The sequence below is a fragment of the Mus musculus genome, chromosome 19 (genome assembly GCF_000001635.26).
Source record: "Mus musculus strain C57BL/6J chromosome 19, GRCm38.p6 C57BL/6J".
Taxonomy (NCBI): domain Eukaryota; kingdom Metazoa; phylum Chordata; class Mammalia; order Rodentia; family Muridae; genus Mus; species Mus musculus.
The window spans coordinates 12,572,464-12,597,696 of NC_000085.6; the positions used below are offsets into that span (position 1 = coordinate 12,572,464).

The 25,233-nt window shown below is 41.2% G+C and overlaps 1 protein-coding gene and 1 long non-coding RNA gene across 3 annotated transcripts; one reads left to right on the top strand and one right to left on the bottom strand.

The window, feature by feature from the left end:
• The first annotated feature begins 1,046 nt into the window (after window positions 1-1,046).
• Fam111a (family with sequence similarity 111, member A) lies at window positions 1,047-17,306 on the top strand. Of its 2 annotated transcripts, NM_026640.2 has the most exons (4): window positions 1,062-1,117; window positions 4,627-4,707; window positions 11,460-11,659; window positions 14,372-17,233. In NM_026640.2, exons 3-4 carry the CDS (start codon window positions 11,582-11,584, stop codon window positions 16,133-16,135), a joined length of 1,842 nt encoding a protein of 613 aa, NP_080916.1. In that variant the 5' UTR covers window positions 1,062-1,117; window positions 4,627-4,707; window positions 11,460-11,581; the 3' UTR covers window positions 16,136-17,233. The 2 variants fall into 2 exon arrangements, with proteins under 2 accessions (NP_001333474.1, NP_080916.1); NM_001346545.1 differs by lacking the exon at window positions 11,460-11,659 and having other exon boundaries at window positions 1,047-1,117; window positions 14,372-17,306.
• A330040F15Rik (RIKEN cDNA A330040F15 gene) lies at window positions 13,405-24,103 on the bottom strand. The gene is made up of 2 exons (NR_015503.1): window positions 23,475-24,103; window positions 13,405-13,881 (listed from the first exon to the last, which is right to left on the bottom strand). It is a non-coding gene; the product is annotated as an RIKEN cDNA A330040F15 gene (long non-coding RNA).
• Window positions 24,104-25,233: the final 1,130 nt, after the last annotated feature.

The window sequence follows — 25,233 nt, forward strand, 5'->3', positions numbered from 1 at the left end:
GTAGGCAGGACAATTTGTAGGTAGAATGCTTTGTGGCTGGGTTAGTGTCCCAAACTGTTCATTGGAAATCTTGTCCAGTTATAGAAGATTACTGGTTCAGGCTCTGTATCCCCCATTGCTGGGGTCACCCTTATAGATTCCTGGGACTTTCCACTGCCCTAGTTCTTTAGCCATGCCCTAAGCATCCTCCTTCTTGCCCCATAACAGTTGTGTCTCCCAGTAATCTCTTCCCACTCCCTGCCTGGCTCCCTCCCTCCTCTTCCTCCTTTTTAATCACAGCTCATATTTCTGGAGTGGACACTCTCTTTATGAGTAGAAAATATTTACTCCCAATGATGCACATCTGGAAAAAAATCAATTTATTAGGTCATCGAGATGACTCAGCATCTGCTGCCAAGTCTGACTGAGTTTGATCCACTAGACTCACATGGTAGGAAAGAGCCTGAATTCCTGAAAGTTGTGACATGTGGCATACACACACATACACATATTACACACAAATAATAAATTTAATACATTTTTGAAAAATGAGTCTTTGACAAGGATTTGCAGCTTCTTTCTGATTTGTTCAAGTACTGAAGCTGGTCTGCTGTGGGGATGTTACCCCCTAGAAAGGCCCTGAGTCCTCCAGCCTTCCTCCTCCTAGCTCATTCTCTTCCTGCCTGCAGCCAGAAAGCATGTCACTAACCTGCTGCCCTGGTCTCTCTTGCTATTTGGAAGAAAATCCCTGGACCTGCCTGAAACCAGGAGGGAACCCAGATCTAGTCCTGGCTCCTCAGCTTCCCACTGAGTCCAGTTAGCATACCTCATTTGACTAGGCTCTAAAAGGAGATCCCTGGAGAGTAGAGGACCACACCCACTCGATTGGCGGGCTTCCTTGACTAGGCGGCCCTTAGAGACCAGGGCGGATGCACACTGCGCTTGCTCTGGTCCAGTCCCGCGCTCTGAATGCAGCCAATGGACTGAAGCACAGCTGGTTGCTGTTCAGAGAAAGGACCAATCCGCAGTCTCTCCACCCTCTGAACAAAGACGTCAAATGACAGTCTGGTTCTGTTTTTTCTAAAAGACCCGGGATTCCAGCGGCTGGAGCGAAGCTGCCATAGAGTGGAAAGATCCAGTAAGTAAAAAGCCACTTTAAGATTAATTTCTTCATGTCAGAATGTGGTGTGCAGCAAATATTCACCAATATATTTAGCAAGTCTATTTCATCTTGGAATAAAAATACACAAGTGACAAATACTGATTTCTTTCTCAGGCTTGCCTAGCAGGTGGAGTGGAAGCTATCCATATTCGAATAGGTGGTTACTACATTAACCTGATTTGTCTGCTGTTTCCATCAACATAACCCAGTATGTTCTGCTGAGGACTAGAAAATACCAGTCATCTTTAGTGTTCTTTAAGGGCACTGTGACGGTTTCCTCCCAAAAGCAGACTTAATGCTAGATGTTGGGTTCAAGTGTAGCTGGTCCTAGCTGTGAGCCAGGGAAGGTGGCAGGTCCATAAACAAACTGTGCTACTCTGAAATGAAGAGTGGGTGAAATCTCAGGCACACTGGTGGCATGGGGGAACTTCTAGCGCTGGAAAGCCCTTGGGACAGAGGCAGAAGGGCTAACCCATCTGAAGGACCCAGGGAGCCCAGGGTTGTTTTCAGCATTCTAGCCTCAGCGTGCTGGTATTGATGATGTGGTAGTGTAGGAAGAGGCAGGCTTAGATCAGCTCTGGTCTTTGCCTCTGGAAAGCCTTTCTGAGAGAAAAGTAAGTAGGCAAGAATGTGCACATGGCTAGCCAGAAAATAAGCGCCTTTAAGAGAGGGGGAAGTGAAGGTGGGGGAGGGAGACAAGGGGCTGGAGAGGAAGTTATTAGGCAATAGGGAGGGACGGATGTGGCTCAGAAGCCAGAAAGAGGCTTAAAGGGGCTTGGTGGGGCAGGGCGTTATTCAGAAATAGGGAGAGTGAGAAAGGCCAGGGGAAAGAAAAAGGGGGCAAGAGAAAGGGGAAGAAGATGGAGAAAGCAATTCCAGGAAACTGTTAGGGAGACCGAGGATGGGACTTGGTACAGGCCATATTGGTTTATTGCTCTACTAAAGAAAGATAGTACATGTAAGTACTTTGTCTTCTCAAATTATAATGTGGTATACTCGGAGGAATTTGTATTCACATCATTCTAACTGAAAAAGCAAGGAGGAGTGGAGGCAGGAGGGGATCATATGCCGGGCATGGTGGCGCACACCTTTCATCCCAGCACTGGGGAGGCAGAGGCAGGCAGATTTTTGAGTTTGAGGCCAGCCTGGTCTACAAAGTGAGTTTCAGGATCCCCAGAGCTATACAGAGAAACCCTGTCTCGAAAAACAAACAAACAAACAAACAAACAAACAAACAAACGAAGGAGGGGATCATACAATGAACTTCCAAATACCTATCATATAGCAAATAATTCTGTATTAGAGGATATTTCCACCATTTTTTTTTGAGACAAAGTCTCATTTAACTCAGGCTGGCTGTGGACATTTTAACCTGATCCTCCTCCACATTCTAATAAAATATGACCCAGCATGAATACCGAAAATCGTTTGTGTGGGGGTAGATATGGAATGATTCAGAATTGTTTAAGCATGTGCCTGTGAACTGCCAAATTCATATTTCTTTCTGTTAGCTTTTATATTTTACAATATGAACCATCAACAGACAGGGAACCTCACATTGTTTTTCTGGTTGAACAGAAATTTCTGCCCACCAAGATCAGCTAGTCCAGACCAGTTCCTCAAGTACTCATGCACTATCATTTTCTTAAGTCCAAGGCGTGTCCCTGTGGGTAAATATTGGCCTCAATCCCAGCACTAGCAGGAATATTCTCTGAGTAATCGTTCACAGATGGCCGTTCAATTTTCACAGCAGATGAGGATGACTCTGCCCCTCCTTTTAGGGTGAGGAAGAGGCAGAAAGTAGCCAGTAGCCGGGCGGTGGTGGCCCAAGCCTTTAAAATCCCAGCACTCGGGAGGCAGAGGCAGGCAGATTTCTGAGTTCGAGGCCAGCCTGGTCTACAAAGTGAGTTCCAGGACAGCCAGGGCTATACAGAGAAACCCTGTCTCAAAAACCAAAAACCAAAAAAAAAAAAAAAAAAAAAAGAAAGAAAAAGAAAGGAAGGAGCCAGCCAGTAAGCCCAGGTCCCTGCAGCTCCAACATGGCTGCCTAAGCTAAGCCCGTACTCTTGGCATTCACCCTGCTGTGCAAATTCTCATAGGATGTCCCTGCCATATTTTTAGTTGCTTCTGCTTTTCACAAACACAGAACTAGTTCAGGGGGGCTAGTAGACATCCTTCCTAGCTCCTTAGCAGCAGTTACTGGTAGAAATCTAGGACTCAGGTGCTACAATGGAGGGGTTAAGATCATGGACACAGGCTTTACATGGCTCCCACCGGGTATGTGCTTCAATTACACATAGAGAAAAGAAGCAAGCCGTGGGTGGCTGTCCGCAGACAACCTTTCTGTTTTCGTCTGATCACTTTCTACATGGATGGAAACACGACTAAAATGCATAATTAAGTTGGGTGTGCTGTGCTCACTTTCGTCCCAACTCTGAGGAGGGTGAGACAGGAGGGTGGCCAGTTTGAGGTCATCTTGGCCTACAAAACAAGACATGTTTTAAAGGAAAAAAAAAAAATAAAGGTGATGTCTGTATCTTAGTTGCATTTTGATGTGAATAAATTGGCACTGCAATTGTACAAAAAGACAATCCTAACTTGTTGAGTGTGACTTTCATCTACTAGTTAAAAACACACTACAGGGTTTCATATGTGGCCCAGCTGTTAGAGCGATCACCTTTTATTCACAAAGCCCTGGATTTGAATCTCTGTACCGCTTATGGCAGATGTGATAGTACATATCTATAATCCAGACTGTTGAAAAGTGGAGGCAGGAGGATCAGGAGTTCAAAAGTCCATAGCCAGCCTGAGTTATATGAGACATTGTCTCAGAAAAAACAAGAACATATATTTTCGCTCGCGCGCGCGTGCGCACATGTGTGTGTGTGTGTGTGTGTGTGTGTGTGTGTGTGTGTATGAGAAAAAACTTACAAAGAAAAATTATTTGGTATATGATAGGTATTTGGAATTTCATTATATGGTCGTCTCCTGTTTCCACCTCCTTCTTGTCTTTTCGTTAGAAAATAATGTAAATATAAATTCTCCAAGATATCCTCACTGGAGTTTTGTGATTTTTGAATAGAAGTTTGAGCTCTGTAGAATGAACTGAAACTTTTAAAGCAAGGTTCCGAGAACTATGTGATGGAGCTTATGGAAACTTATCAGTTCACTGCCTACAGCACTCATTCCTTGACTGTGTCTTCTGATGGTGACCTACTGAAGAAGCACAAGCTTGCTCTCCTTTGTGGCATATGGTCTAGTGGTTCTTAGCACCGGAAGGGCCTCAAAGGCAGGAAACAGAGTTGGCAACAGTCCCCTCTCCCACTGTTAGTGGTGTCAGTATGTCATTTAAACCATTTTTTCCTCTTTTGCTTAGACAGCAGGGAGAAGTGCCATTTCAAACAAAGGACCTAAAGCAGTAACTAAGTTGGATAAACTTTCCATATTACTTTTTGATGTTTCTTACCAATTTCTTTTGTTTTCAGACCACTACTCAGTTCTCTTCATGCCTGTTTGCCTGGCCTTATCATCTCCATTTTAAACCAACAGCAGATATTAACATCAGTGTAAGTAGAAAATAATTTTGAGTTTCCAAGCTGCAAACCCTTTGTAGGGTATCTGCATCTGAATTCTCCATTTATTTCCATCTGTGGGTTTGGATGCACCATCTCCCTTGACAAGAATACCCTTTTCCCAAAACAAAATCTATATAGAACCTGCTTTCTGTGGCAGTGGTGGGGGTTAGATAAAACAGATGATTTGTATTTGGTATATATAGTGTTTGGTACAGTGCAAGACATGTTCATGGGACACGTGATGCTCTGTTCTTCTTATTTGAGCGATTATCTTGGCAGATAAATTATCTGCTTGCACTGTTAAAGTCCCGAGACAAGCAAGGCAGAGATGAAGGGGAATGATAGGACCTAGGACCCACCCAGTTCATCTCCCCTGGCCGGTGTTTCAGGTCTTACTTTTTATTTATTTTAATTAATTAAATACACAACTAGCTAATTAATTTTACATAGGTTCCCAATCCTGCTCCTCTCCCAGTCCTTCCTTACCTCCTCTACCTTCAATTCCCCATCTACCTCTCCTCCTTTTCTCTTCAGAATAAGGTAAGCCTACCTTGGATATCAACCAACCTAACATATCAAGTTGTAGTACAACTAGCGCATCTTCTCCTACTGAGGCTACACAAGCCAGCCCAATAGGAGGAAAGGGTCCCAAAGGCAGACAGCAGAGTCAGAGACAGCACCTGCTATCACTGTTAGGAGTCTGACATGAAGAGCAAGCTACATAACTGTAACATATATGCTGAGAAGCCTAGGGCTGTCCCATGAATGCTCTCTGATTGACGGTTCATTCTCTGAGCCCCTACAAAGCCAGTTGATTCTGTAGTGTGCTTGACCCTTTTGGCTTCTACAGTCCTTCCCCCTGCCTCTTCCAGAGGATTCCCCTATATCCACCTAACGCTTGACTGTGAGTCTCTGCATCTGTTTCTATCAGTTGCTGGATGAAGCCTCCCTGATGATGATTATGTTAGGCTCCTGTCTGCAAGTATAGCAGAATATCATTAGCAGTGTCAAGGGTGGACTCCTTCTATGGCATGGGTCTCAAGCTGAACTAGTCATTGGTTGGCCAGTCCCTCAAATTCTGCCCCTATTTTACCCCAGAATATCTCTGAGGCAGGACAAATTGTAGGTTGAATGTTTTGTGACTGTGTTGGGGTCCCAGTTGTTACACTGAAAGCCTTCCATGGTCACAGGGGATGGCTAGTTCAGACTTCATATCCCCCATTGCTAGGAGTCTTCACTAGGGTCACCCTCATAGATTCCAGGGAGGTTCGATTGCCCTACATTTCTAGTTAGTTGCACAGTTCCACTTCCGATTCTAATTCTCTCTCCCAGTACTCCCTTTCTCTGTCCTTCCCTGACCTGACTGATCCTTCCTGGTTCTGTTCCCATTAGATTCCATCCAATACTCCATTATGTAAATGTAGTATATTTTATCTATCTTTTCAGTTGAGTGACATCTAGGTTGTTTCCAGTTTCTGGTTAGTATGAATAAAGCTGTTATGAACATATTTAAACAAGTGTCTTTGTAGTATGGTGGTATGTCCTTTAGTATATGTCTAGGAGTGGTATAGCTGGATATTAAGGTATAAAGTTTATTCCCAATTTTCTGAGAAACTGCCAAATTGATTTCCAAAGTGGTTGTACTCATCTGAACTCTCTCCAGCAATGGAGGAATTTTGCCTTCTTCTACATCCTCTCCAGCATGAGCTGTCACTTGAATTTCTGATCTTAGGCATTCTGAGCATTCTGACAGGGATAAGATGGAATCTCAGAGTTGCTTTGATTTGCATTTGCCTGATGACTAAAGATGTTGAACATTTCTTTAAGTGCTTCTTAGCCATTAGAGAGATTCCTATATCAAGAATTCCCTGAAGCCAGGTGTGGTGGCGTGCACCTTTAATCCGAGCACTCGGGAGGCAGAGGCAGGCGGATTTGTGAGTTCGAGGCCAGCCTGGTCTACAAACTAAGTTCCAGGACAACCAGGACTATACAGAGAAACCCTGTCTCGAAAAACAAAACAAAAAAGGAATTCCCTGTTGAGATCTAGATGTACCCCATTTTTCATTTGGATTATTTGCTTTGTTGTTGTCTACTTTCTTGAGTTCTTTATATATTTTGGATGATAATCCTCTGTCAGACATGGGGTTGGTGGAGATCTTTTTCCAGTCTATAGGCTGCTGTTTTGTTCTCTTTACAATATCCTTTGCCTTACAGAAGCTTTTCAGTTTCATAAGGGTCCCATTTATTAATTGTTGGCCTAGTGGCTACACAATTAGTTTTCTCTTTTGCCAATGCATTTAAGGATATTCCTCACTCTCTTCTATAAGTTTTATTGTACTATGTTTTTGTTGAGTTCTTTGATCCGTGTAGACTTGAGTTTTGTGTAGAGTGATAGATATTGCTCTATTTGTATTCGTCTACATGCAGGCATTCAGTTAGACCAGCACCATTTGCTGAAAATGCTTTCTTTTATACATTGTATAATTTTGGCTTTTTGGGGGGGGGGATCAAAAATCCTGAGTTCATAGGTATATGGATTTACTTCTATATGTTCAACTTGAGTCCATTGATCAACCACTTTTTTATGCCAATACACATTTATGCAGATTTTATTACTATTGCTTGGAATCAGGGTTGGCGATACCTCCAGAAGTTCTTTTATTTTACAGGATTGTTTTATCTATCCTTGTTTGTTTTTTGTTTGTTTGTTTGTTTTTTGTTTTTTTTTCCATATGTAGTTGGGTATTGATTTTCAAGGTCTATAAGGAACTGTGTTCAAAATTTTATGGGCATTACCTTGAATCTGTAGAAAGATTTTATGACTGCCATTTTTACTGTTACTCCTATAGATCTATGTACATAGGAGATCTTTCCATCTACTAATATCTTCTTCAGTTTCTTTCTTCAGAGGTGTGAATTTCTTCTCATACAGGTCTTTAACTTGTTTTGTTAGCGTCACAACAACATACTTTACATTATTCGTGACTATTGTAAAGAGTATCATTTCTTTAATGTCTTTCTTGGTTTATCATTTATATAATGTAAGGGTACTGTTTTACTTTTTGTTGTTGTTTTTGTTGTTAAATCTGTATTCAGATACTTTGATGAAGGTGTTTATCACATGTAGGAGCTCCTGGTAGACTTTTTTGGGTTGCTTATATGAACTATCATATCTACAAAAGAGATATGTTGATACTTCTTCCTTTTGAATTCATATCTCCTTGATTTCCATTAGTTGTCTTATTTCTCTAGAGAAAAATTCAAGCACTATGTTGAGTAGATAGAAAGAGTGAGCAGCCTTGTCTTGTAACTGATTTTAGTGGAATTGTTTTTCTCTTCATTCCATTTGAGGTTGGCTATAGGCTTGCTGTATATGCCTTTATTATGTTTAAGTATGTGCCTTGTATCCTTGGTCTCTCCAAGACTTTTATGATGGTGTGTTGGATTTTGTCAAAGGCCTTTTTCAGAATATAATGAGATGAGCATGTTTTTTTTTTTTTTTATATAGTGGATTACAATGACAGATTTTCATATGTTGAACCATTCCTGCATCTCTTGGATGAAACCTACTAGATCATGATGTGTGATGTTTTTTGATGTGCTCTTGGATGCAGTTTTCATGTGTGCTGTTGAATATTTTTGCATTAATGTTCATGAGGGAATTTGGTTTGAAATCCTCTTTCTTTTTTTTAAAATATTTTTTATTAGGTATTTTCCTCATTTACATTTCCAATGCTATCCCAAAACTCCCCGATACCCTCCCCCCCACACTCCCCTACCCACCCACTCCCACTTTTTGGCCCTGGCATTCCCCTGTACTGGGGCATATAAAGTTTGCAAGTTCAATGGGCCTCTCTTTCCAGTGATGGCCGACTAGGCCATCTTTTGATACATATGCAGCTAGAGTCAAGAGCTCCGGGGTACTGGTTAGTTCATATTGTTGTTCCACCTATAGGGTTGTAGATCCCTTTAGCTCCTTGGGTACTTTCTCTAGTTCTGTTAAGTACGTGGTTTAGGTGTCAGGGGGACTGTGGGCTCATAAAATGAATTTGGCAATGTTTTTTTCTCTTTCCATTTTGTGGCATAATTTGAGATGTATTGATATTAGCTCTTTTTTAAAAGTCTGCTTTGGGGATAGCATTTGAAATGTAAATGAAGAAAATATTTAATTAAAAAATGCCTTTTAAAAAAAGAAAGTCTGGTAGAATTCTGCACTAGAACCATCTGGCGCTGGGCTTTTATTGGATGAGAGACTTTTAATGACTGCTTCTATTTCCTTAGGAGTCTATTAAAATTGTTTAACTGTGGTAAGTGATATCTGTCAAGAACATATAGACAGATTCTTTCAGATTTTCCAATTTTGTGGAACACAGGTTTTTGAAGGAAGACCTAGTGATTCTTTGGATTTCCTCAGTGCCTGTTGTTATGTCCTCTTTTCATTTCTCATTTTGTAATTTAGATATTCTCTCTTTGAATTTCAGTTAGGCTGAATAAGGACTTGTTTATTTTCTCAAAGAGCCAACTTCTTCCTTCACTGATTTTTTTGTACTGTTCTCTCTTTTTATTTAATTGGTTCCAGGCCTGAATTAGAGTATTTCTTAACACCTACTTGTCTTGAATGTATTTTATTCTTTTTGTTCTAGAGCTTTCAAGTGTGCCTTTGGGTTGCTAGCTTGATATCTCACTATTTTTTTTTTTATGAAAGTACTAAATGCTATGAACTTTCCTCTTAGCACTGCTTTCATTTTGTCCCATAACTTAGAGTATGTTGTGCATTCATTTTCATTGAATTCTAGGAAGTCTTTAATTTCTTTAATTTTTTTTCCTTAACCCAGTGGTCATTCAGTAGAAAGTTGTTCAGTTTCTATGAGTTGTAGGCTTTCTGTTGTTGCTGAAATCTGACTTTAATCCATGATGGTCTGTTTGGATACAGGGGGTTATTTCAAATTTCTTGTATCTGTTGAGACTTGCTTTGTGAGTCAGTATATGGTCATTTGGAGATGCTGAGAAGAGGGCACATTCTTTTGTGTTTGGGTGAAATGTTCTGTAGATATATCTCTTAGGTCCATTTGAGTTACAATGCATTTTAGTTCCATTTTTCGTTCTAGTGTATTTATCGGATAGATTTGTGAATAGATACTGTTTAAATCTGGTTTTGTCTTAGAATAACTTGTTTACTCTAACTATGATTATTGAAGGTTTTGCTTGATGTAGTAATCTGGGCTGGCACCTGAGATCTTTTAGAGTTTGCAAGACAACTGCCTAGGCCCTTCTAGCTTTTAGAGTCTCTCTTGAAATGTTGAGTGTACTTTTAACAGGTCTGCTATCATATGTCCCATGGACTTTTTATTTTGCAGGTTTTAATTTTCTTTATTCTGTACATTTAGTGTTTTGATTATTTTGTGGAAGGGGGTGCTTTTTTTTCTGGCCCAACTTATTTGGTGTCCTGTAAGCTTCTTGTGCATTTATAAGAATCCTTTCCTGTAGGTTGGAGAAATTTTCTCCTATGATGATTTGTTGAAAGTATTTTCTAGTCTTTTGAGCTTGGAATCTTCTCTTTCTTCTATTCATAATATTCACAGTATTTGGTCTTTTCCTACTCTTCAAGATTTCTTGGATGTTTTGTGCCAGGAACTTTTTAGAATTAACATTTTCTTTGACTAATATATCAATTTCTTCTATTATATCTGCTATGCCTGAGGAGCTTTCTTTCATCTCTTGTACTCTGTCGATGATGCTTGTGTTTGTAGTTTCTGTTCTCTTAACTAGATTTTCCACCTCCAGGATTCCTTCAGTTTGTGTTTTCTTTATTGCTTCTGTTTCCATGTTCAGGTCTTGAAAAGTTTTATTAATTTTCTCACTTGTTTGTGTTTTTCTGATTTTTTTTTCATTTCCTCTTTAAAAGACTCTATTATTTTTCCTAAGGTTGGATTTAAGGTCATTTTCAGCTGTGTTGAAATATGCAAGACTTGAGGTAGTAGGATAGCTGGGCCCTGGGGGTGCCATATTGCTCTGGCTCTTGTTGATTGTATTCTTACAAGAGAGTCCAAGCAGGTACTCAGAACCAGAGAGATTGCCCAGTACTTGGAATCCTAAATGCAACAGTGGCACCTGAAACCACAGAGGTCATACAGGTCACAAAAACCGAGGCAGAGGTACCTGAACTTGCAGGCCTGCTCATCACCAGAACCCTCCTCCACTCGGTCCAGAAGACTAGAGACAAAACAGAAGCCAAGGGGGTAAAAACATCTAAAACCACCCTTTGAACAAAGATAAACTCAGAAATCAGCACCCAAACCTATAAAAATCTCAAACCTAGATGACTAGAGGCTAGTATTCTGTCACCTGCGATCCAAGCTGTGGGTCATAACATGGATCCCAGGTGACAGGATACAGTTCAGGACTGTTGGATGTGCTCTAAGGGGAGTTTACAGGCAGAGGAAAGTGCCGTCCCTGAAAGTCTCTAATTTCTGGGAAAGCAGTTGGAGTTGTGGGTTGGAATATGGAGCCCAGGGGATGAGTACAGTTGAGGGATGTTGAGCTATCTCTAAGGAGAGTTAGAGGACGGTAGGTAGTGTTTTACATGGGTCCCTTAGCCAGTACTTACATCTGGGAAAGCTTGTGAGCCAGAATCTGAAGCTGAGGGAAGGGGTAAAATTTGGGGCTGTTGCCATCCAGTTCATTTTTTACTCTTTATGCAGATATTTCCATAACTTGAACCATTTTTTTTTTCTTTTTTGGAGGTTGAGGACGAAGCCCAGGCCTTGCAATTGCTAGTCTACCACTGAACTAAATTTCCAACCCAACTTAAACCATTTTGGAGTTTGAGTTTCAGCTGAGCCATCTATTTCATCTCTAAGCCAAAATGAGCTGTAAGAAGCGGAAATCACAGATCTCATTTAATCCAAGGAAAAATAAAAAAATTAAGGACTATTTCTCTCAGGTATGTCTATAAATGTTGCTAGTGGGATATACTAGTAGCTAGCTGTTTTAGCCACCATAGGTCCTAGGTTACATAGGATCTAGTGCCAAGAAACTGCCTCATTGTTGAATGGGACAATGACACATTCTACATCTTTCTCACCCACTTTATTTAGTTTGGTGAATGGCATCAAAGATAGGGAATTGTATTATAGCTTTTAGCCCTATCAAATTAGCATTTAATAAAAAAACTTAATGCAATCATGTCTAAAACATTAATAAAACTGACTAAATGTAGTATGTCAAACCAACCTGTGAAAAAAACAAAATTAATACTGTTGAATCGCATCAAAATGCTGTATGATTGACCTCTTCAGTCATAATAACCTATATTTGTTTAGTACTTTCCAGTTTGCAAAACTGTAAATTGTATATTTATTCTTAGCATAAAACTTATAGGCAAGTGAGGAAGGCTTTTGGTTTCAATTTGCTTATGAAGAAAAAAGAGAGAATGGAGTTGCTTGGGCCTGTGATGAAGACTTGGGCAAGTTTAATGAGCTATTCAGAGCCTAACACTCTCAGGCTCTGTCCTGACAAATGATTGTGTGCTCTGAGACTAACATTTTCCTTTATTACATCAAGGCATCTGGGAAGTGCCAGGCGCAATGTCAGAGCCTTTGCCTTGTTTCTTTGTGTCCAGGTTTTGGAAGGGAAGGTATCCAAATAGCTAGAAGATCCATGGCAAGCTGATATCTGTTTATTTCTGTCCTACTCCATAATAGCAAGCTCGAGCAACACATGTGATCTCTCTTTCCCTTTCAAATGTGTCAGGGCAGGAATGTGGTACAATGTAATCCCAGAATTCCAATAGAATAGAATAGAAGATTTTGAATTTGAGACCAGAATGAACTATATAATACTGCAAAGAAGGAAGGAAACATCACACACACAAAAAAAGCCCATACCTATCCAGGAATATTTAAGTCTATTAAAGTATTACGATGTGTGCAAAAAGGATGTTTCTGACCAAATCTAGACTATAGAAAAAGTCTGAACAAATATAAACTGCAGAAATGCATTTTGAGAGACTCTATGCCTGGGTGAGTAGATTTATATGGCTTTGTTTTTTTTGTTTTGTTTTGTTTTGTTTTGTTTTCTCTTTAACTGATAATGTTAGTGTAATTACAAATGATGACTGGCTTAATTTTTAACCAAGCTCCAACACTGCTACTCCCATTACCAGTGAGTGACTTGCTGGCTTCTCATGACGAATATGATTTGGGGCTAATGAGTCTTTCAGGCAAACTAAGGCAATTGCTGCCTTAGTTCCTTTTCCTGTCACTGTGATAAAATAACCGGACAAAAGCAAATTAAAACAGGAAGGGTTTGTGTGACTCACAGTTTGTGACAACTCATCATGGGAAGGAAGTCACAGGAGCATGACCTTGAGAGAGTTAGTTATGTTGTATTTGCAGTCAACAGTAGAAAACAGTGAACATGCGCTCAGTTCCCCCATTATCAACTTAAACAGTCCGGGACCCAACCTAGGGGATGTTGCCAACATGTTTGTAGAGTGGTTCTTCCCAGGATTGATGAAGAAACACCCCACAGACATTCCCAGAGACCCATACCACAGGTAATTTGAGGTTCTGTCAAGACAGTTAACAATGGCTGCCATAAACAGTTTCAGTTTTCATTGAGAATTTCCTATTTCTGGAATTTGACTTATGTCCTCCCATTTTCCTCTTTTTTTTTTTTTTTTTTTGCGTCTTAACATAAAGTCTTATAAAAAATAGGAGATGATGAAAATTTACCAAAAAAATGTGTAGTCCAATTAAAAAAAAATGAGAATTTGTATTAGAATCCACTGTGCATTTGTAGCTATCTACATAGGATGTAACCAAGATATTTCATGTGATTATATTAATTTAAGGAATTTATGTGCTAAAGAGAACAGCTTGCATGAGTTTCATGATACATGCTGCCTAAATCACAGTATTAAGGAGATATGAAAATTGTGAGGTTGAAGACAAACTGGGCTGAATACTGAATTCCATGGAAGCATTAATTGCATACGAAGATTCTGTTTTACAAATTGCTAAATAAATTCCGGATTATGGAGCACCTGTTGCTGTTGCAGAGGAACTGGGTTTGGTCTTCTGCATTCGCACGGTGGTTAGTAAATACTAGTAACTCCAGTTCAGGGGATCTGATGCTTTCTCCAGACTTCTGTGGGCACCAGGCCTGCGTATGGAACACAAACACATTAGGTAAAAAAAATTGATATACATAAAATGAATAAATCTTAAGAGCAAATTAATGGTAAATAAATAGCTTAATAAAATGTTATTGTAACACATCTTATGCTTGGATAAGATAAAATGTATATTAAAAAAATGAGTTGACATGCCATACAGGGAAGCTTGCAGACCTTTGGGTATCTGAAGAACACTGTGTCTGCACTCCTTTTTTGTTTGTTTGGTTTTTCTGTTTTTGTTTGTTTGTTTGTTTGTTTTTTAGAAAAATGCACCATGTATAACAAAAGGAGCTTTTCTCTCCTATTTGATATTAAGTTGAGGTTGTATTTTAAATTCAAAGATGAACCTTGATTTAATTCTACTTATTGGTCTTTAGAGATTTGTACTGAATTTCCCATATGAACTGTGTGTTGACACTAAAGACGGACACAGGCCTCGAGATGTCAGAGTTATAAATATCTACCATTTATTTTTAGGTCCCCAAAGAAGAGCAGAATGACCCCAACACAGTAAAAGTGGACTCTAAAAAAATGCCAAGGGATATAACCAACACCAGGGACCAAAGACCACTTTCACCCAGGAAAACTCGACAAGATCAGACTCCTCCCCTAAATAAGAAAATCACAGTAACCTTGGGTGTGAACTCTAGGAAACACAAAAACATGAAATATGAGCTCACGTGTAGGGAGACAAGCAGCTTGTATGCAGCACTCAACACTCTCAGTGCTGTCAGAGAAGAGGTAGAAAGTCAAAAGGGCAGAGAAATGCTGGTGTGTGGCAAAGAAGGAATTGAAGGGTACTTAAACCTTGGCATGCCCGTCTGCTGTATACCAGAAGGCAGCCATGTCGTCATTACATTTTGTCAATGTAAAAGTAAGACACAGGAAAATAAACAATTCTTTGAATCACAGGACCAAGCATCTACCAATTACGTCCGATTTTGCATTCATGCAGTTGGGAGTAAGAGGAAAAAGATTCTGAAGTGTGGAGAACTTCAGAAAGAGGGGAACAAACTCTGTGTCTATGGCTTCAAAGGAGAGACCATCAGGGACACTCTGAGGAAGGATGGCAGGTTTTGTACTTTCATAGAGAGTGACGATTGGAAACTCATTAATGACCTGGACACCATCATAGAAAACACACAGCCAGTTGATGAGTTAGAGGGCAAGCTTTTTCAGGTTGCAGCTGAGCTACCAAAGAACCCCAGAGTAGTCTCTGTCACTCAGAATTCTGGGTCAGAGAACAGAAACTTTCATAAGCTAGAAGAGTACATTGTGAATGAGTACACTACATTGAAAGAAGAAGGAAAAAAACTTAGAGCATACATCAAGGAAAAAAGTGAAAAAAGGAAGAAGAAAGCTTCCTTATTCAAAGTGCATAAAGAACACTTTGGGAAAATGACAAGAAATTCTACTCCTGTTAAAGTGGTCAAACATCTTTCGAGGGTCAGTGACTCAGTTGGGTTCCTATGGTGGAACAACAATGGAAATGCAGGCTGTGCCACCTGCTTTGTTTTTAAAGAGTTGTACATTTTGACTTGTCAGCATGTGATAGCTAGCATTGTGGGTGAAGGCATAGATTCAAGTGAGTGGGCAAACATAATTAGTCAGTGTGTAAAGGTGACCTTTGATTATGAAGAGTTACTACCAACAGGAGACAAGTTTTTTATGGTTAAACCTTGGTTTGAAATATCTGATAAACACCTTGACTATGCTGTCCTGGAACTGAAGGAAAATGGACAAGAAGTACCTGCTGGGCTGTATCATAGAATAAGACCTGTGCCACATAGTGGGTTGATTTATATCATTGGCCATCCTGAGGGAGAAAAGAAGTCTATTGATTGCTGTACAGTGGTCCCTCAAAGTAGTAGAAGAAAAAAATGTCAGGAAAATTTTCAAGCAAGAGAGGAAGCAGGCTTCTGTTTTTCTACATCTTTTATCCATATGTACACACAAAGAAGTTTCCAGGAAATGCTTCACAACTCTGATGTGGTTACTTATGACACCAGTTTTTTTGGTGGGTCTTCTGGATCCCCAGTATTTGATTCTAATGGTTCATTGGTGGCCATGCATGCTGCTGGCATCACTTGTACATACCAGGCTGGAGTTTCCAATATCATTGAGTTTGGTTCTATTATGGAATCCATTGATGATCATATGAAGCAAGATAAATATAAAGAGTGGTATAACACAATTTCTGGAAATGTTCAGAATGTAGAAATGCTGAGCATAGATTTCTGAGGGCTGGAAAGGGTTTAGTCTTTTAAAACTTTAAGGGAATTGCCTATTGTGTTTTTCTGCAGACAATAATGTTTTATGAAGTTTCAAAATGATTGCTTTCACCCCAAAATGGCAGTTCTAGATTACGTCCTAGGTACCAGGCATTTTTAGTTTATTCAAACAAACAAACAAACAAACCAAGACAAAACCATCAATTGAACTATTTATGTAAGGTAACATGGAAAAGAAAATTAAGTGCTAATGTGGTCTCGGAGATCCTAGTGTCAGGAAATGCTACGATGTGAGAAAGTTCAGAGCATAGAAACTGGAGTTGTTGGCCAAAAGATTCATGGAAAAAAAGAAGCCTACCATGCTTCTGGAAACTTGAACCAATTTCAAACATACTCATTTGGTTCTACGCTTATCTCCCTTCTCTGCTGACCAGAGCTCAGCCAGGACACTGGATCACAGAGTTTTCAGCCCTAAGATGCCCCTGATCATAGATGCCCTTCTTCCACTTTGGCTTTCTTACTTAAGACTTGGATCTGAAATTAACCTTCAAGGAATGGTTTTGGAAATCATTGAGCAGGCAAGGAACTGGTCTCTGCCATAGAATTTGTGCACCTGAGAGTTCCTGGTCTTGAGTTATGGAGAGCAAGCACTGGTTTCTACTTCATAGGATTCACAATGGAGAGGGCTAGGAAGATACTGGACAATTTTCAGCAGTGTGACACTCAAGTCCTGGTCCCTTGGAGAGAAAGGACGCGGTGTTCAAGAAGTAATCTCATCAAAATCAGAGTCAATGAGACCTTACATACAGAAGACATGAGGTCTTAGATTATTGGAGGGAAAGTGGAACGAGTAGTTGAGATGCTGAGGGAAGGTTGCTAAGAGATCTGGCATTGCTTCAATTCTTCCCTTATCAGAACGAAATATGTCCTGTGTTAGAGCTAGCATGATCGCAAGCCACAACTCCCCTTATTTTCCAGACACCTCCTAGTCCTATTGTGAGATATTTTGTGTCCCCTGCCCAATGTATTGTTCCCAAATCAAATACAGATGAATCACCATTAAACATAGTGAATTTTGAGATACAAATTAAAAAAATTATTTGTATGGAATTCCCTTTGTTTTTGGTCCAAATATTCATTCTCAATATTATAAAGTAATAAATGTTGTTTTCACAGCTGTTTTCTTTAGTTATTTATTTTTTGTTTGTTTGTTTGTTTATAACTTATAAGTTACTCTTACCAGCCAAAAGATCCTCATTATTTTTAAGTTCTGTTGGGAGTAGAGGGGGTTCCGACCCTGCAAGTATTATGACTGACAACGAAGTGGACTGCAAAGAATGAAAATTGGGGCATCTGAATTGCGGCAGTCAGATGGGGATCAAATTTAGAGAAAATGGCTTAATTTTCTTACACATTTAAACACAGTAGGACTTTGGGAAAGTAGTTTCTATGTGGTAATTCTCATAGAAAAGCCTTAGAAATGGATACATTGAAATCCCCTTGCAAAATGCCCCACTATAGAAAAGAATCTGAGACTTTGGTCATAAGAACAGTGCATGTTGACTGGGCTACATACAGTGCTTGGGGCTAGAACCTGCAAAGGAAGATTTAATAAGCCTGAGGGTGGATCCTACAGATGGAGGGTACACAGTACATGGGGGCTTTTCATAAGGATAAATTCTATTTTCTAAGAGAAAGCCCATGACTGGGGCCTAATTGGTTCTCAAGACTTGGGGGAAATTCAGGTGGCTGCTGCTCCTAAAAGAATAGCCTAGGGCACCAAGTTGTTTGACCAGTTTCACTCCAGCATTCCAAGTGACTAGGCATTCATTTCCTTAAAGAAAATAGGCCTGCCTAATTGACAATCCTGGTTGCGGCAATGCTTAATCTAAGCTGTGCTTCCTACCAAATTCCATATTCGCTCCTTAAAATTAATCTGTAAACATCCCAAGTCAAATTCTTACAATGTGTCCTGTCGTTTGCCCATAGGACTGACTTGTCTGCTATACTCTTCTCTACTGAGAGGCATGCTCTACCTTCTCAGCTCTCAATCTATGACTTTTCTTAGATTTATTTATTTATTTTATATGTATAGGTGTTTTTGTCTCTGTGTATGCCTATACACTAGGTATATGCCTAATGCCTAGGAATCCAGAAGAAGGCATGAGCTCCTCTGGAATTTGGAGCTATAATTGGAGGGTTGTGAGCTGCCATGGCTGGTCTGGGAATTGAACTCCAGATCCTCTGGAAGAAATGCTCATAACCCTGGAACCAACTCTCTAGCTTGTCAACATGTAATCAATAACTATCTTTTCTATTACATATTCTGCTCTGTACATTCCAGAACCTGAGAGGATTCCCTGATTTGTGGAATCAAATTCTGTCAACCAAGAAACACATGCAGTGGGCAAAGGAAGAGGATTAAAAGTCCCCACTGACACACATGTTAATACGTCTGACTATGAGCTAGCGATCCCAATGGCTCTTCAGTATTACTCAAGTTATTCTCAGCAAAGGAGAAAAAAGGATGGGCTGTTACATTGGGTAAGCAAGTCCCATGGCCCTGCAGAAAAGGGATGTAGCTATAGCTACCAGATACATGACTTACTAGTGTGGATATTAATCATGTCAGCAATAAAGGACTTCTGTGGTACATAGCTTTGCGTTAACCAAATCATTAGAAATCCATTCAGTTTAATACAAACCAGTTATCCAACACCAAAGATAGAATCATGTAGGTGATTTCTTTTTTCTAACTCTGAACCCACTCTTTGTCTACCTCCTCCTCAGCTGCTTTTGGGGGAGGGAGATAAAACATACCTCTGAGAGGTTTCTATTCCAGGGGGGCTCTGGGGGCCATGCAAAATTGTATACCCATGTTGGGAGGAATTCAGAAAGGGGCTCAACAGTATTATTTTGACTCATTCAACGAAGTCACAGTATCCCTCACTTTCCAACAAGGAGGAAAAAATACGAACATCAAAGCCTGGTCAGTCTGACAGAACCAATGGGAGGAAGCACGGTGCATGAGGCCAACACCTGGACCTGGGTATTCTGTAGCATTGAGAGTTACGTGGAGAGAAATGGATGCTGGCGTGAAAAGGTGCTGACAATCAAGTTTCCCTTCTCTATCTCCCCACAGCTGCACTTCTCTACTCTAGCTGGCCTGTACCAGAGTCTTTGATTTCCTGGGCTTCTAAGCAGGTGTATGGGGTAAAAGCCCCTGATTTTCATTTTGATTCTGTTAGTGGGAAGGAAACAATAGAATCAAACTGATGTAGGTTAGGTGATACTTTTGATGGGGAAGGAAGATAAAGGGAACCCAAAGAATAGGATCATTTGGATGGACTCAATACTTGATGCAGAAGAGGACCTCTTGTTTGACATCTGCTCCACTTGGACATGTCGATTGCCCTCTGGGCCTGCATGTAGGCTAGCAAAATAAAAGTGTGCTAAGGAGGTGGAAAAGCCCAGCTGTGGTGAGAGACTCAAGTCTGCAGGCCTGCTTAGAGACCATTTCCTAACACAACATTGCCACCTATTGGATGGAGCTGTGAGGTACATTCCCTCCCAATGGCAGCCAGGATCCTGTGTCAAAACAGACAGGTCACAAGGAGGCTTTCTTCTATTGGCATCCTTTTTGGGCAATGACTCAACTGATATTTCATAACAATGAAAGTATGCCATTTAAATATATAGTTTAACCAAGATTTTAGCCTGCATAGTCTTAGTGTTATTGATTTAACCAAAAACCAACCAACCAACCAACAAAACATAAGAGCCTTGCTGAAGGCAATTTACAAGTTTTTCACTCTGAATTCACAACAGGGGTCCTGGCACACACACACACACACACACACACACACACACACACACACACACCTTATGGAAATAGATCAAAACCAAGGATAATCAGGATATATGAACACCAGACTTATTTGAGGATCTTTATCCAGAGATGGTAAAGGCACATTCTCAAATCTTCCATACCTTATCAGGAAGAAGGATGTATGCCACCTGATAGATTTTTGGGTCAGTGAAGGAGGACAGGAATGTGGTTAACATTTAAATGATGTATCTAAGCCTTTCCTGTTACTCTTTTGGCCATATTTGATGGCTCATTGAAAGTTTTATCCACTTGAGGAAAGCATGGCAGATGGTCTAAGACAGCCAAGGAAGGGAGGTTTTGGTCATGGCAGCATAGAAGATGCCAACACTGCGAGACATGCTAGAGAAGGATGAGGAGAATGGACAGCGCCAGAGAGATGCAACTGAGATAAAAAAAACAAAAATATCATATCATATCACTGGATACAGAAAAGCATTCAGCAAAATTAAACAATAATTCACAAGCACTCTCAGCAAACTAGGAATAGAGCTTAATTTCTCAGTATGATAAAGAACTTTAAAAACCCTACATCTATTATGATATGTAATGATAGGAGACCTAAATGCTTTCCTGCCAAGATCAAACATGAGGCTATGATGTTTACTGTCACCACTCCAATTCAATACTAGAAGTCCTAGCTGATGTAATACAAGAAATACATAACACATGTATTAAAAGGGAAGAGAAAGGCTCTTTACAGAATACGTTTGTCTATGTATCTTAAAAAATTCCTAAATAATGAACAATAGCCACAAAAAGTTGCTGGGCCGGATGGATAAATGATTTAGTTCACTGTTGATGTTCTAACAATGTACATGAGGCTGAGGTACTTTTCTTTCCTTCCTTCTTTGTTTCTTTGTTTCTTTGTTTCTTTGTTTCTTTGTTTCTTTCTTTCTTTCTTTCTTTCTTTCTTTCTTTCTTTCTTTCTTTCTTTCTTTGTTTTTATGTGTATGGATGTTTTGCCTGCATGTATGTCTGTGCAGTACATGTGTGTCTGATGCCATGGAGCCAGGAGGAAGTTGTCAGATGCATTGGGACTGGAGTTACAAACAATTGTGAGCTGTCATCTCTCTAGCCCTGGTCTGGGTTATTTTTGAATAGTAGAAATTTGTTACTGTATCTGTGGAGACTGGGAAATCCAAGATCTAAGGACTTATGTCTCTGGTAAACCTCACTGCTTCCAAGATAGTGCCATTTGTTGCATCTTTTGATGACAGAAGGTGGAAGGACAAAGAGGCTTGATCTTTAATGAAGTACTAATGTCAATCATGACAGCTCAGCCTGGTAATCTTACTCCACTGAGCCTTAGGTAACATCTTACCAACATGCACGTTGTGGAGGGATCTATGTATATTGAGACCAGAGTGAAAATTGAAGCAACTGTAGAGTGAACAGATAATAACAAAAAATTCTTATTTACCAGCAATTAGCAATTGGAATCTGACATTTAAAACAATGTTTTTTACTCTGAGTGTGTCCTACTTATAATATTCCAACTTAGCTTATTATTACAGTTTGTGAATCAACAGTATATACTACTGATAGGGGACGAACACATATATAAATAGAATTGAATAGAGAGATTTTGAAAATGGATAGGTTCACGGAATATTTGCAGGTGTATTTGACAAAGGTACCAAAGAAATTCAGATGAAACTTTTTCATAAATCACACTGGAGCAAGAAGTCCCCAAAGTCCCAACAGAAAGAAAAGGCAAGGAGGGAGGGAGGGAGGGAGGGAGGGAGGGAGGGAGGGAGGGAGGGAGGGAGGGAGGGATCATTTTCCACATAATAATTAATTTAAATTGTACCACATATCTAGGTATAAATTGTAAAATCATAAGCCTTATAAGGAAAAGCAGAAAAGTCATCAAATCTAAAAGACCGTCAAGCAATTCTTACACTAAATACAGAAAGTGGAAGCCAGAAAGTTGTAAAAAACAAAAACCCTGTTAAGGATGAAAAGAGCCTCCAGCTTGATAGAAGATATTTTCAAGTCAAGTATCCAAAAGTTTTCATTGAGGATATTTTTAATGTTCTCACTTCATTTTAAAAGTAGCCAAACACATGAACAAACATTTCACAAAGAAGATGCAGAAATCAAGAAGTCACATAGGGAAACACTAAATAAGCATCACTATTATTAACACACGGCATGTTCACACACATTAAAAGCTCAAGAAATATCATGACACCCCTAATAGAAACGCTAAAAAAAGTATACTGATAATAGGATTCACAAAATGGCCCAGTGGCTAAAAGAGCTTACCACACACCAAATAACCCAAGTTCAATGCCCAGGACCCACATAATGATAAAAAAGAACTGACTCTACAAAGTTGTCCTTCCCTCTCCACATACACACTATAGTTTGTGCCTCCTCACAATGATGCTGATGAGGACGACAACGACGACGACGATGGTGATGGTGATGGATATGAGGAGACTAGATGTTGAGTACATTGCTTGGTCAAAGGGAGAAACGGCACAACCACACTAGAAGACTGGCTCCAAATCAATGGCTGGGGAGCTCCTAGATCCTAGAGTAGAAGATGCCACTGCTAATTCCTAAACAGTCTTGTGTCAAAATTCCTTCTCAATATTTATGTTTATGTCCATAGGCCTAGGCAGAAGCTTTCTTTAAAATATGGGTATTATTCAACACAGAGACTCATACTTACTTGTTCAAAGTGTTGAGAATAATACAGAGTTCTCAGCCCTAAATGGGACGTCTGTATTAACCCCTTATCAAGTTCTGGACAGTAACCAAGAGCCGTGGAATAGCCTGTAATGCTTTGAGGGGTTGTGTGGGGCAGCTTTAAAAGGTAACCCACACCTGGCCCCACACCTGGCACTAGGCTTTTTATTTGATAGTCATTAGTGTCTGGGGGTAGTTCTAATTAAACCCATTTTATGTATGTACATATACAACATCCAATGGGTACAGAGTATAAGAGTCTATTTCTTTGTTTCATATTGACTTTCAAAAGGCAGTACAATATTTCAGCCTGCTCTGATTTCTACATAGACAGCATAAAGTTTATACCATAAACGCATGCATCCCTTGGCACTGACTTTCAGTGGTCACAACTGTGACGTTTGACCAGCAGAGAGCATGAAAGCTCTAAGATGCTGGTGCAAACTGACAGAGGGCGTGGCTTCTGCATATCTGACACACCTCCAGGATTCAGGCCTGGATGAGGTAATAGCAGGCCAGAAGAAGAAGGCGTGGGGCTGAGCGTGCGTGTGTTCGTCAGTGTGTGTATGTCAGTGCGAGCAAAAGCCCTGGTGAGACTCAAGTGTAGGAGCTCTGGCCGCGGATACAGCCAGCGCTGAGCTGAAAACAGACAGGAAGTTAGTGGCTGCAAACCTCAGTCCCCGCGTTGGCCCCTGGGACCGGGATGGCAAGCGAGCTTTTGGACACCCGGGGACCCGGGAAGTATCCGCGGGCGTGAGCTCACCTTGGCGTTCTTCCGGGGAGGGGAGACACCTGGAAGCCTCTGAGCGGAGCCCCAGGGAGGGAGCTGTGCCACCGCCGTTGCCTGGCTCCCAGCGGAGAGAGGACGGAGGGCGTGACCATGCAACTCCAGCGAGGCTCAACTGGTGCGAGGCGGGTGCTGCGTCGCGCTTGGGCCGTGCGCCCTGGGTGGCTTTGCAAGGCGGGCGGCGAATGTGCAGGGTCAGGTTTTTTGCATGAAGCCGCTGGACCCCTCGGAGCAGCGGCAGCGACAGGGGCGGTGGAGCACAGTTGGAGGCGGGCAGCTACGGGTCCGCGTCCCGGTGCCTAAGCGACTGCAGACTCCCCCATGAACCACAGCTGAGGCTTCCCGGGAGGCGGTGGCGCCCGAGGCCGGGTGTGCAAGGACGGGGAAGGGAGCATCTCAGGGCACTTCATGCTCCAGACCTCAGCCTTGGACCCTAGTGGTGTAGGAATGGCTGACCGATCATGGCGGCTGGTGTCCCTACAGCCCTGCTGTGAAACACCACTTCAAGGCGGTGCTGCGCTGGTCCACGCGCGGGGCCAGCGTGGTGTTGGGCTAGGTGGAGAGACAGATTGCCCCCTACATCATCGACCTGCAGTCCATGAACCAGTTCCGCCAAGACACGGGTGAGCCATCCAAATCCCTGGTCTGTCCACTGACTCACCCAGTGACTAGCTTTGCTTACTGATGTCCTCACGTGATAGGTGTTGAGGGCAGGTGTTTCCCTTCCTTAGATCCTCACAGGATTCCAAGACCACCTTCAAGTATTTGTCCTGGCAAGTAGTTTAAATTGTCTTGATTATACAAACCCAGCTTCGGCCTAGCTGCAGGAGACCCCTTTATGCCCCCATCGCCACCCCCAGCCCCTACTGGCCCTTAGTGCAGGAATTCTAGGACTTTGCAGTTCCCAAGGAATGCGGGGTCTTCAGCAAGATACTGCTGGAGCCCTTTTACTGCTCACACCTCAGCTGACTTTGCTTTGCCTCAAGCACCTTTGGGGCTGCCGTACACCTCCCCCTCCCTTCAACCTGGCTGAATCTGGCCCTCTTCTATGGACCCCCCCTTCCCACTGACAACTCCTGGATGTAAGATTTGGGAAGCCGTAGGGTTCCTCAGTGTCTAGTTACAGTCTAGTGTGTGAAAAGTGCTGGAAAATTACTGGGAAGAGAGATTGGAGCCAGGGATTCCAGAGCTGGAGCATCTGGATGTGGTGGAGAGAAGAACCGGAGGACTGGGCTCCGGAATGCCTGGCAGAGAGGCTCCTCCCTTTGTCCACAGAGGACAGGACAGAGTGAACATTCTGCAACATTCTCCAACAGCCTGCAGAGTGGAGAATGTCTTTGCCAGCTATGCCTCAGACAGGGGCTGGGCGTCTAGAATATATAAAGAACTGCAGTAATTAAACTTCAAAATAGCTAGTCAATAAATCAGCCAATGAATGGAAGATACCGTTCGCAAAAGTAGGACCACATATGGACACCAGAGATTAAAAAGGCGTTCAGCATTCTTAGTTACCAGCTGAGTGAAAATTGAAGCTACGTTTTGGATTCCATCTTCCCCTAGTGACAATTACTAAGATAAAGAAAAGAGACAGCAGTGCTGTTGAGGTAATGTAACCTAGTACAGCCATTATATAAATTAGTATACATTTCTAAAAATTAAAAAAACAGAACTTCCCTATGATCCAGATATACTTCTGAGTGTGTGAGTGTGTGTATGTGTGTGTGTGTGAGTGTGT

Bases quoted from the DNA above. Each gene is read 5' to 3' on its own strand.
- Fam111a (NM_026640.2), top strand. From the start codon at position 11,582: ATGAGCTGTAAGAAGCGGAAATCACAGATCTCATTTAATCCAAGGAAA. The intron at 11,660-14,371 runs GTATGTCTATAA...ATTTATTTTTAG, and splicing joins TTAAGGACTATTTCTCTCAG to GTCCCCAAAGAAGAGCAGAA.